Source organism: Chlorocebus sabaeus, chromosome 22, assembly GCF_047675955.1.
Source record: "Chlorocebus sabaeus isolate Y175 chromosome 22, mChlSab1.0.hap1, whole genome shotgun sequence".
Classification (NCBI taxonomy): Eukaryota; Metazoa; Chordata; class Mammalia; order Primates; family Cercopithecidae; genus Chlorocebus; species Chlorocebus sabaeus.
This window is the reverse complement of record NC_132925.1, coordinates 14,351,449-14,365,077: the sequence shown is the minus strand read 5'-3', so window position 1 is coordinate 14,365,077 and position 13,629 is coordinate 14,351,449. Positions and strand designations below refer to the sequence as shown.

The window sequence follows — 13,629 nt, the reverse complement described above, 5'->3', positions numbered from 1 at the left end:
ATAAATCTGCACAGTTGTGTAAACTTGTAGTGACATCAATCTGCACTGTCTACTGTATGATTTTCTTTTTTTCCAAACAATGCTCAGCGATGTAGGATCTATCAGTAGAGGTATGGACTACTACGGACTGACATAGAATTGCAAGTTTCAATATCTAGTGCAATGGGAATGTAAGACAATGACAGAGATGAGAGCTCTGTGTTGTAAGTTGTAAGGCATTAACCTTAGGGTCCAGGATGAAGAAAGAAAACCAGAAGGGAAAAGGATAGTCTTCAAGGGAATTAAGTTTTAAAAACTATAGGTATCAAGAAAACTGGATTGCAGTTTAATAAAAATGAGAGAATAATAAAGCTGGAAGAACAGGAGGTACTGAGATTAAATACTCTTAGGTGGAGAAATTTTAGATCTGTGTTGTTCAATATGGTAGCCAAGAGTCACATGTGACTATTTACATTTACATTAATTAAAATTTAAAAATTCTTCTTCAGGGCTGGGCACCGTGGCTCATGCCTGTAATCCCAGCACTTTGGGAGGCCAAGGTGGGTGGATCACTTGAGGTCAGGAGTTCAAGACCAGCCTGGCCAACATGGTGAAACCCAGTCTCTACTAGAAATACAAAAATTAGCCAGGCGTGGTGGCAGGCGCCTGTAATTTCAGTTTTTCGGGAGGCTGAGGCAGAAGAATCTCTTGAACCTGGGAGGCAGAGGTTGTAGTGAGCTGAGATCTCACGACTGCACTCCAGACTGGGCAACAGAGTGAGACTCTGTCTCAAACAAATAAACAAAAAATTGTTCCTCAGTCACGCTGGATTGCAGTGGCACATTCTCAGCTCACTGCAACCTCCGCCTCCCGGGTTCAGGCAGTCGTCCCAGTTCAGCTTCCCAAGTAGCTGGGACTAGAGGCACATGCCATCACTCCCAGCTAATTTTCTCTATCTCTCTCTCTATATATATGTGTATATATATAATATATAATACATATATTTTATATAGAATATATATTATATATTTTATATCTATATTTTATATAGATATATGTATTTTTAAAGATATGGGGTTTTGCCATGTTGCCCAGGCTGATCCTGAACTCCTGGGCTCAAATGATCTGCCCACCTCAGCCTCCCAGTGTTGGGATTACAGGTGTGAGCCACTTCACCCAGCCACACTAGCCACATTTTAAGTGATGAATAGACACATATGGCTGGTACTGTCCATATTTGATAGAGCAGATAAAACAATGCAGAAAGATCCACTGGAGAGTGTGACTCTAGACTAGGAAATGCTCAGGAGTGTCAGTTACTGAATGAAGAACATGGAGACAAAAGCTGTTGGAGAAGAGGCAATCAAGGAGCCAGGAAGGTAGGATATTGGATAGGTTTTCCACAGACATGATTAATTCAGCCAGGATGGTGGCAAAAGTTCTGATGGGGAAGACATGAACTAGATACTGTAGTCCTCAGTGGATGTATTAATAGAAGGTGTGACCAGATAGATGAACACCTACACTTTGTTGGGAGTAGTAATATGCTTCCTGGTGGTGCATCCTAAACCCTTCATGCCTTACCACACTATCCCTTGCTCTTGAAACATGCCTGACTGACTCAATCTAGGCTCTGACACAGATATCACTTAAACTTCTCCTGGTTCAAAACTCACCTTTTCTAAAATTGTATCAAATTGCTTCTGCCAACTCAATACTGTCGGGTGTAAGAAGAATCTATTGAATAAATTCTATATGGCCAAGTTGACTAGGTAGCTGAAAATAATGCATTAATGTGCAGAAGTACAGCTTCATATAGAAGATTTACAGAGATTATCTTTACTATCACAAAGCAGTCTTTTAAGGAAGAACGAACATAGGTAGTTTGATTTGTGTTATGTCTGCTGTAAACAATAGAGTAAAGAAGACATTTTAAAATTGACCTGTAATTCAGTGCTAAGCTTTTTAAAAAAATGGGTTATACTAAACCTAAGGAGGAAGAAAGTGTGGTAGAGCTTATATCTCTCTAAAATTTAATTTGCTAACTCAAAGATTAACTTTGTGTTTATAAACACATTTATTACAATATAGGACTTAACCTGAAGCTTTTATGATCAATTTAAGATAAATGATTATCAGGTGGAAATGTGGTATAACTAGTTATCTTGGCTATTCATGACTAAAAATACCACACAAAACAATTTCCAGTGGCATCAGAGCTAGTTGTCACCATCATAACCTCCCTTCCCTTTTGAGAGTTGGCAGCTGTAAGCTATGAGCCCACAGCAATCCTTCCCCAGTAACATTAATTCACAAGTCAACACAAGTTCTCCAGTTCTCTCCCCACTGCCCCTCACCCTAGCAATTACTGTAAATATCTTGACGAAGAAAGGTTTACCATTTTGAAAAGGCTGTTAACACTTTGTGTGGATAAATAGGTGAAGAATCTTTCTCTCTGTAACTTAAAAATTGTAAGCTGATATAAGCTCTGTCCCTCTCCTTTCCTTTCACCATTGCCAATCTCTCTGAACTTTGTCCCTTCTTGTTAATATCTGCAATTCTATTTCCACTGGCTTTTAAGAACTAAGAAGGAGCTGGATGCTATGCCTTTGTGTTTTATTTTTCAATGAACTATATACACTTTTAGTCTGTTGGTTCTGCTAGGTTGTGTAGTTATTTGTGTGTAATAGGCTATTCCATAGCAATACGCAGTGGAAAATTCCTTTTGACAAGCCATAGCAAGCTTAATTGAGTCATGCTGTATACCATTAAATAGCTTCCAGTGGGGCAAACGTCCTCTTTCCTAAGGCAGCATATGCTTTCCCTGGGTTTCAACATGACAGTATGTCCTCACGTGACTAAGGAAATTACTTTTTTCATTTGGGAAAAGTTTCAGAAAGGTATGGAGTTAATCTCTGAGTTAACAAATTAAATTTTAAAGAGATATAAGCTCTACTACACTTTCTTCCTCCTTAGATTTAGTAGAACCCATTTTTTAAAAAGCTTAGCACTGACTTACAGGTCAATTTTAAAATGTCTTCTTTACTCTATTGTTTAATCATTCCCTAATGAGAATCCCGTATCAATTCTTTTTTTTTTTTTTTTTTTTTTTTTAAATTTATTATTATTAAACTTCAAGTTGTAGGGTACATGTGCACAACGTGCAGGTTTGCTACATATGTATACTTGTGCCATGTTGGTGTGCTGCACCCATCAACTCGTCATTTACATCAGGTATAACTCCCAATGCAATCCCTCCCCCCTCCCCCCTCCCCATGATAGGCCCCGGTGTGTGATGTTCCCCTTCCCGAGTCCAAGTGATCTCATTGTTCAGTTCCCACCTACGAGTGAGAACATGCGGTGTTTGGTTTTCTGTTCTTGTGATAGTTTGCTAAGAATGATGGTTTCCAGCTGCATCCATGTCCCTACAAAGGACACAAACTCATCCTTTTTTATGGCTGCATAGTATTCCATGGTGTATATGTGCCACATTTTCTTAATCCAATCTGTCACTGATGGACATTTGGGTTGATTCCAAGTCTTTGCTATTGTGAATAGTGCTGCAATAAACATACGTGTGCATGTGTCCTTATAGCAGCATAATTTATAATCCTTTGGGTATATACCCAGTAATGGGATGGCTGGGTCATATGGTACATCTAGTTCTAGATCCTTGAGGAATCGCCATACTGTTTTCCATAATGGTTGAACTAGTTTACAATCCCACCAACAGTGTAAAAGTGTTCCTATTTCTCCACATCCTCTCCAGCACCTGTTGTTTCCTGACTTTTTAATGATTGCCATTCTAACTGGTGTGAGATGGTATCTCATTGTGGTTTTGATTTGCATTTCTCTGATGGCCAGTGATGATGAGCATTTTTTCATGTGTCTGTTGGCTGTATGAATGTCTTCTTTTGAGAAATGTCTGTTCATATCCTTTGCCCACTTTTGGATGGGGTTGTTTGTTTTTTTCTTGTAAATTTGTTTGAGTTCTTTGTAGGTTCTGGATATTAGCCCTTTGTCAGATGAGTAGATTGCAAAAATTTTCTCCCATTCTGTAGGTTGCCTGCTCACTCTGATGGTAGTTTCTTTTGCTGTGCAGAAGCTCTTTAGTTTGATGAGATCCCATTTGTCAATTTTGGCTTTTGCTGCCGTTGCTTTTGGTGTTTTAGACATGAAGTCTTTGCCCATGCCTATGTCCTGAATGGTACTACCTAGGTTTTCCTCTAGGATTTTTATGGTATTAGGTCTAACATTTAAGTCTCTAATCCATCTTGAATTAATTTTCATATAAGGAGTAAGGAAAGGATCCAGTTTCAGCTTTCTACTTATGGCTAGCCAGTTTTCCCAGCACCATTTATTAAATAGGGAATCCTTTCCCCATTTCTTGTTTCTCTCAGGTTTGTCAAAGATCAGATGGCTGTAGATGTGTGGTATTATTTCTGAGGACTCTGTTCTGTTCCATTGGTCTATATCTCTGTTTTGGTACCAGTACCATGCTGTTTTGGTTACTGTAGCCTTGTAGTATAGTTTGAAGTCAGGTAGCATGATGCCTCCAGCTTTGTTCTTTTGACTTAGGATTGTCTTGGAGATGCGGGCTCTTTTTTGGTTCCATATGAACTTTAAAGCAGTTTTTTCCAATTCTGTGAAGAAGCTCATTGGTAGCTTGATGGGGATGGCATTGAATCTATAAATTACCTTGGGCAGTATGGCCATTTTCACGATATTGATTCTTCCTATCCATGAGCATGGTATGTTCTTCCATTTGTTTGTGTCCTCTTTGATTTCACTGAGCAGTGGTTTGTAGTTCTCCTTGAAGAGGTCCTTTACATCCCTTGTAAGTTGGATTCCTAGGTATTTTATTCTCTTTGAAGCAATTGTGAATGGAAGTTCATTCCTGATTTGGCTCTCTGTTTGACTGTCACTGGTGTATAAGAATGCTTGTGATTTTTGCACATTAATTTTGTATCCTGAGACTTTGCTGAAGTTGCTGATTCAACAGCCCTTCATGCTAAAAACGCTCAATAAATTCGGTATTGATGGAACATACCTCAAAATAATAAGAGCTATTTATGACAAACCCACAGCCAATATCATACTGAATGGGCAAAAACTGGAAAAATTCCCTTTGAAAACTGGCACAAGACAGGGATGCCCTCTCTCACCACTCCTATTCAACATAGTGTTGGAAGTTCTGGCTAGGGCAATCAGGCAAGAGAAAGAAATCAAGGGGATTCAGTTAGGAAAAGAAGAAGTCAAATTGTCCCTGTTTGCAGATGACATGATTGTATATTTAGAAAACCCCATTGTCTCAGCCGTATCAATTCTTTTAACATTTTTATTTTATTTTAAATATCACACAATAATATTAATAGAAACTCTTCTGTCAAGATAGTATTTCTGGTTCTCTCCCATTGACTTTGCCTGAAGTCACTCCAAATGCTGACATTACTCTTCTCGTTTTCAGGACAGATGCTGTTAGAGCTTTCAGCAAAAGTAGTAGATTATCAGCATACATTAGTTAACTTGTGAACCTCCATCTGAACATTCTTCAGCTACCAATGGGATCTGTGTGATTTTCTAGCTTCAATGTCAGTCTGAAGGGTAACATCAGAAATGGGCACCATCCTCACTTCCCTCCCCAGTGCAGCAATGAGGCAGGGAAAGGGAGATTGTAAACCGTCGATTCAAACCATATAAACGGATTGAAAACAAATTGTGCTATCTTCTCTATTTGTCCCCAAAGCCAAATTTACCTAACACATAATACAAGTAGTCTCATTCAATTGCATCAAAGGACTTTTTGGCATCTAATAAAATGATTGCTATGGGTTCTAATTTTCTCTTTGTATTCCAGATGAGTTGAAATCATCTATGCCGATTATCTCCCGGGCATAAAGGCTTCTTGGATACGGGTCTATTAGATTTGTGACTATTTGGTCACGTAGCCAGGTGTGCAGGTAGCTATTATTTTCTACCTACCCACATTGTATGAAAGAATATTTTTCACAATACTGCTAAGGGAGTAATATGCAATCTAAGTATAAGGTTATAGGAATATACATAATAAGGTAAAGAACTGCAAGACACCTTGATTTCCAACCACAGATAATATTGGATGCTTAAAAAAATTCAGTACAAACCATTTCAATGCATTACATTTATTCACAGTCTATTTCTGAAACTAGTGGCTGCTGAGCGTGCGGATGGCAGGGAGAAGTTAATGTGTTGGTAAGCAACCTACATTTTTATAAAGCTATTTTGAAAGTAACTCAATGTCACAGAAACTAATATCAATTACTCTTTGCTTTACAACCGACACTGCAAGTCTGCTCCAAATTCCCATTCTTCAGCTCAGTATCTGCAAAGAAAAGGAAGGCAGAGATACCCTTCACTGGAGATTTCTGGGTATCAAAATCACAAGACACACTTCTTTAGACTATGGCCTGAAACAGTTCAGAGGTTGTTTTTTCCCCAAGTATTGATTAATCCTTCCATTCCCTGGGAATAGGGTATTACACAAAAGGAGGAAACTGAACAATGGAAAATAGGGGTAAAGTCAGTTAATAATCTTGAGGGTTCAAACAACCTCCACTCTGTGAGACAGCATAGTGTTGGGAAAAGGGCCTGGATGTTGGAACCGGTTTTGATCATGGTTCTACCCTTTAAAAACTATGACATATGAAGTTTAATGATTTATAATTAGCCAAAGAGAAGAGAAGGTGAGGGAAAACATACATCCTTTTTTTTACAAATAATAATACATGAGGTCGAGCACAATGGCTCACACATGTAATCCCACTACTTTGGGAGGCTGAAGTAGGAGGATCGCTTGAGGCCAGGGGTTTGAAACCAGCCTGGTGAGGTCGTATCTCTACAATAATAATAATAAAATTAGCCAGGCATGATAGTGTGGACCTGTAGTCCAGGCTACTTAGGAGACTAAGGCAAAAAGGTAACTTGAGCCCAGGAAGTTGAGGCTGCAGCCAGCCATGATGACACCACTGCACTCTAGCTGGGTTGGGGGCAGTGGGAGGAACTAAATTCCATTTGATTCAAAGCGGAAAAAAAAAGAAGCGTTTAAATGAAAATGAAACTCTGCTGGCTTTGCAGGACTGGCCTGGCACCTGACCAGGAAAGGTTAACAAAGGTCAAACGAGCCTCCCACTGCATGGCCAGGAAGTGGTTTGTGGAGAAATGGGTTTGGAAGATTTATCTGGTAAGTTCTCAATCATTCAGCTGTGGCCATACTGAAAGCCTGTGAGCTGTACTCCTGACACCCAGACTGTGGAAGCCTCAGAGTGTGAAATCCCCCAGAAAATTCATGTTCTCCCCTGGGATGGGGGTGAGGAGGCCATGCAGAAAGATGTTCTGAGAAACCAGTGCTCTAAGAAAGTAACATGTTACCAGACCATGCTTTTTCTAGTTTTAGAACATTTTATATAACTCATAAAACAGTGTTTGTATAAAAATTCACACAAAGTTGCTAGAAAGCATACAATTTCCAAAAATGTCCTGGGTTTTCGTTACATTCAGTTTTCTAAGGATGCACTCCAATCAATGGAAAAATGCAGACACTATGCAAGATTTTATTATCTTTGGTAAAACTATTCTAATCATTTTGTCTCTTCACAGTATTAACTCTGATAACCACTTTGTGCAGGGTCTGCTATTACTAGGATGTCAGAAAAACGTTAAAGCTGGATCTAGGAGAGGTAAGTATTTCCAAACAGCAGTAATGGCTCCTTGGCCCCCACCCCCACTTCATATATCTATACAGTCTATCTTCATATATCTATACAGTCTATCTTCATATATCTATACAGTCTATCTTCATATATCTATACAGTCTATCTTCATATATCTATACAGTCTATTGGCTGTACCCTTTACCTACCAGTGTAGCCTTGGCAAACTACAAACAGAGCTGAGCTTTGGTTTTCTCATTCACAAAAGGGGGTTATAATATTTATTCCTGAGTTTGTTTTAAACATCAATAAAGACAACATATACAGAGGGCGCAGTGGCTCATGCCTGTAATCCCAGCACTTTGGGAGGCCAAGGTAGGTGGGTCACAAGGTCAGGAGTTCAAGACCAACCTGGCCAAGATGGTGAAACCCCATCTCTACTAAAAATACCAAAATAATTAGCCAGGTGTGGTGGCGGGTGCCTGCAATCTCAGCTACTTGGGAGGCTGAGGCAGAAAATTGCTTGAACCCAGGAGGCAGAGGTTGCAGTGAGCTGAGATCATGCCACTGCCCTCCATCCAGCCTGTGTGACAGAATGAGACTCTGCCTCAAAAAAAAAAAGACAACATATATAAACAATTTATAGAATATTCAATGCTCAATAAATGTTATCTATTTCATTATAATTTTTTTTTATCTTCTCATTTAAAAAAATAATTTCAACTTTTTAGATTCAGGGGATACATGAACAGGTGTGTTACATGGGTATACTGGATGATGCTGAGGTTTGGGGTACAGATGATCCCATCACCCAGGTAGTAAGTGCAGTACCCAATAGGTAGTTTTTCAGCCCACACCTCCCTCCTTCCCTCCCCACTCTAGTATCACCAGTGTCTACTGTTCCCTTCTTTATGCCCATGTATACTTGATGTTTAGCTCCCATTTATAAGTGAGAACATGTATTAATATTTAGTTTTCTGTTTCTGAATTTGCTTAGGATAAAAGCATCCAGCTGCATCCATGTTGTTGCAAAGGCATGATTTCATTCTTTTTTATCACTGTGTAATATCACACGGGGTATATGTACCACATTTCCTTTATTCAATTCACTGTTGATAGGCTGTTAGGGTGATTCCACATCTTTGCTATTGTGAATATTACTGTGATGAACACACAAGCATATACGTCTTTTTTTGGTAGGACAATTTGTTTTCCTGTGGGTATACACCCACTAATGGGATTGCTCGGTCAAATGGCAATTCTGTTTTAAGTTCTTTGAGAAATCTCCAAACTGCTTTCCACAGAGGCTGAAGTAATTTACATTTCCACCAACAGTGTATAAGCAGGTCCTTTTCTCCACAGCCTCACCAGCATCTGTTATTTTTTTTTTTATTTACTTTTTAATAATAGCCATTCTGACTGGTGTAAAATATTATCTCAGTGTGTTTTGATTTGCATTTCTCTGATGATTAGTGATGAAAAGCACTTTTTCAAATGTTTGTTGGCCATTTGGATGTCTTCTTTTGAGAAATGTCTATTCATGTCCTTTGCTCAGTTTTTAATAACGTTATTTGTTTTTTGCTTGCTGATTTAAGTTCCTTATAGATTCTGGATGTTAGACCTTTGGCAGATGCATAATTTGCAAATATTTCTCCCATCCTGTAAGTTGTCTGTTACTCTGTTGATAGTTTCTTTTGCTGTACAGAAGCTCTTTAGTTTAATTAGATCCCACTTGTCAATTTTTGGTTTTGGTGCAATTGCTTTAAGTAATAAAATTATATATATACACACACAAACACAGATACATGCATTTTTCAGTAATCATAGGAAGGTATAATTCAGTAGCACACCAAGTATTCAGATTAAGCTTCATCACATTATACTGGGTATACTGGGAAAATAATGACATCCAACAAAGTACAGTGTGCAGATTTACTCTGTGATTAACCTACACAAAAGAAACCTATTTTTAAAACCTATCGTGTCTGAAGATAAAAAAACAAATAATGACAACTTAAAAAAGAAAACATCATTTCTACCATCATTGCCCTTCTGTATTTACTCAATATACTTGATTTGGTTCAAGAGTTCTAGCTTTACTTCATTGATTTGGTCCAAGAGTTCCAGCTTTACTTTATTTCTATTTAATTATTATTATTATTATTTGCTACAGAGTTTCACTCTTGTCGCCCAGGCTGGAGTGCAATGGTGAGATCTTGGCTCACTGCAACCTCTGCCTCCTGGGTTCAAGTGATTCTCCTGCCTCGGCCTCCTAAGTAGCTGCGATTACAGGTGCCCGCCTGTAATTAGCCACCATTCCTGGCTAATTTTTTTGTATTTTTAGTAGAGTCGGGATTTTACCATGTTGGGCAGGCTAGTCTCGAACTTCTGACCTCAGGAGATCCCCCTGCCTCGGCCTGACAAAGTGCTCGGATTACAGGTGTAAGCTACCGTGCCTGGCCTTTAGCTTTACTTTAAACATATCAGTTGGACATAAAGAAAAACAAATGATTAACACATTTAAGGTACAGAAAAACAAATTCTTCCTAAGACTTCCTGATGATATGAACTCGGTTACATATGTTTGCAAAACAAAAAATATTAATAAGCAAGTAGTCTCTAGTTTAAATGCACAGAATGTAATGAACAATTCAAAAGTATCCAGCTTTAGCAGAATTTTGTATTTCTATAATCAGATGAAGTTTTTTTTTTTTTTTTAAAAGGCCGGTTTCCAAAGAGATACTATCTTTTGAGATCTGCTGCATAATTTTTCTTAATAGTTGGAAAAATATGTTTGGACTCTAAGTGAAGTAATTTCTGGAGAAAACGTGTGATTCTAACCAAAGCTAAAACCCTAAGAACATAGAAAGAAATGTATACAGTATTCCCACGATTTATGTAAACATAGAGAGTCACTTAGTAAATGACACTGGGTTCTAGTAATCACATAATCCACTCTCATTAGGCATCTCCCTCTTGTGCATTAATATGTGACATCATATTCTCATAGAACATTTTATAACAAAGTGAAATAAAAAGCCCTTCCAGATTGTGAATGTAAGATAATCAGATTCTGTAGTGCTCATTATGACTGCAATTATGTAACAAAACCCTCCAAATATAGCTCAGTTATTGCAGTTATTAATCATTCTGGTTTTATCTCAAGCACTTGCTTTATAGCCTGCTGGATAGACTCCATAATTCTATAAGCTGAATGTCGAAAGTCAAACATGTGCATGTGAATCTGCTGTTTTAAAGGCCTTTCAACATAATTTACCCTTTCAATTTGTATTTGCGAATGCAAAAAAAGTGGGGGAAATAAAGCTGGTGTCAATAGAGTCACTGACCTTCGCAGTAAACATAAGATAGTCTTTAACAGAAAACAACTTTGCAAATAAAAAACCTATTTTGCTAGAACTAGAAATAGTACTGCTTAAAAAGTTAGTCTCAGAATACCAATCAGTTCTGAGACAATCAGTTACAAAAGTGTGGCAGGGGGAACCTTGAACAAATCTGTACATTTGATATGGGGGAAAATGGTCAGAGCGCTGGCAAGTGTGCATTTTTTGAAGGTTCAAAGCACTATCATAGAGAGAATACAGATCTAAACATGTTATGCATAAAACCACATATTCTGATTAACTATAAAATGCCAAGCAAAGACAGCAGATTTATTATATAGAACAAACACCATCTGCACCACCTTAAATCACTGCTGCAGATATATCTCTAGGAAAAAAATACACCTGAACGATTCTCAAGCCTAGATTCTAAGACACTAAAGTATTAACTAAATAGGATTCCAAACAGACCCAGAGAAAGTTACTGCATAATTATTTAAATATTTATTTAAATGTACTGAGTTCAGAAAAATAAATATAATAACACATAAACACGGTTTACAAATTCATGTCACCATTTTCCTGTGCTCCATGATTTCTTCAATTTGGCTACATACATTGGGCCCCAGGCTTTGCCCTTATCTGGAATCACTAAGAGCCCACATTCCTGGCCAGTGGGAGAAAATGTGAAGTCGTGGGAGCAAGTCCTTGCTATTCCTTTAATGTCCATAGGCATGATGTTACTGTGGGAGTTTAAAATTTCACTGATCACATCTTGATTTTCTGCCTTGGAAAGTGTGCATGTAGAGTATACAAGTATCCCTCCAGGACGTAAGGCCTTAATTGCAGACCTGTGTACAATCCGAAAAATGTGAAAGATCAGTTAAGTATATTAGAAAGAAACCTGGGGGTCTGAGAGAAAAGATTACATAGTTAAAACTAAGTAACTTTACTCTGACTTACACTGCAATTACTTTGGATGTTTTCTAGTCTTTTTTCTAGTCTTTTTTTTTTTTTTTTTTTGAGACAAGAGTCTAACTTTGTCACTCAGGCTGGAGTGCAGTGGCACGATCTTGGCTCATTGTAATGACCGCCTCCCAGGTTCAAGTGATTCTCCTGCCTCAGCCTCCCAAGTAGCTGGGATTACAGGTGCTGCCACCATGCCCAGCTAATTTTTGTATTTTTTGTAGAGACAGGGTTTCACCATGTTGGTCAGGCTGGTCTTGAACTCCTGATCTCAAGTGATCTCCCGCTTTGGTCTCCCAAAGTGTTGGGATTACAGGCATGAGTCACTGTGCCCAACCTCTGATCTTACACCTATTTCCTTCTAACTTATCGCTGGATGACTTGGAAAATGATAATCAGACCAATCAACATGGAAAAGATAGAGAGAGTAGGTTAGACTGGTTGACTGTTTTGTTATTCAAAAACTAAGAAAATGAGGGTAGAGAACAGAGTAATGAGTTTGTCTTTAAATCAATGGGAGTAAAAGTAAAAACAAAGCATACATACAAAAGCATACATAAGAAGTCATTGATTCCATACTTCCATATATTGCAATTTGGGCAACCAGGTAAAAAGTTGGAAGGTTTTTATCTAAGAAAGTTGAATAAACTATTTGGGAAGACTTCTAAGGCAGCTACTATGAGTTTTAGAACCCAAATCAAAGATCTCTGCATTCTACCATGAAGAGAGCCTATGGAGTAACAGTCAGCTCTTCAGAAAGTTGTATCACCAGATAATAGGTCTCGTCCTTAAAATACACCTCTAGGACTTTTATTGTCTCATTATTAAATAAAAATGCATAACCAAGGATTGCTACATAATTAAGGATCAGAAATGCTTAAGCAATATGTAAGAGAAAGAATAAAATAAACAAAAATGACACAGGAGGAAACAAAAAATTCAGGGAACAAAAGAGAAATATGATCTCTTAAATGCAGATAGATCAGCAAAGATACAATATCCATAAAACAATAACAGAATGCCATGAAAAAGAATCAAGAAGAGAGTTCTTAGAAACTAAATATATGGTTACCAAAATAAAGAATATTCTGTAGAAGCATTTGGAAGTTAAGATTGAAGAAACCTCTCCACAAAAAGGAGAACAGTAACAGACTGACTGAAAATGAGACAAGGTGGATCAATTACATAGGTTCAAAATCCAACTAATAGGATTACTAGAAAGATAATATATTCATTATTATTTATTGACCATCTATTATATGCTGAGCATCGTTCTAGGTAGTAAGTATATCTCAATAGACAGAACAATAGTAAAAAATCTTTCACCTCATGAAACTTACATCTAGCTGGGGGAGACAGAATATAAAAAGTTATGTTTTGAATTAAACTGTGTCTCTGCAAAATTCCTTTGTCGAAGTCCTAACCCCTAGTGCCTTAGAAGGTGACTATATTTACAGACAGGGTCTATAAAGAAGTAATTAAGTTAAAAGTAGTTCATTAAAGTGGGCCCTAATGGAATATGACTGGGATCCTTCAAGAAGACGACATTTGGTCACAGAATTACAGGGGAGGACCATATAAAGAAGACACAGGGAGCAGACAGCCATCTACCAGCCATGAAGAAAATCTCAGACGAAACAAATCTTGCTAATGTC

General features: G+C 37.9%; 1 protein-coding gene across 5 annotated transcripts in view; it reads right to left on the bottom strand.

The window, feature by feature from the left end:
- NSUN3 (NOP2/Sun RNA methyltransferase 3) overlaps positions 1-13,629 on the bottom strand; it is a 211,465-nt gene that overhangs the window by 139,947 nt on the left and 57,889 nt on the right. For 2 of the 5 annotated variants that reach the window (XM_007986140.3, XM_038003202.2), the window contains exon 6: positions 10,334-11,859. The exons of the other annotated variants lie outside the window; for them this stretch is intronic. In XM_007986140.3, coding sequence (XP_007984331.1) covers positions 11,580-11,859 — 280 coding nt within the window. In that variant the 3' untranslated portion in view covers positions 10,334-11,579. Of the gene's footprint in view, positions 1-10,333; positions 11,860-13,629 lie in introns of those variants that run through there. 5 annotated transcript variants of the gene reach the window in all.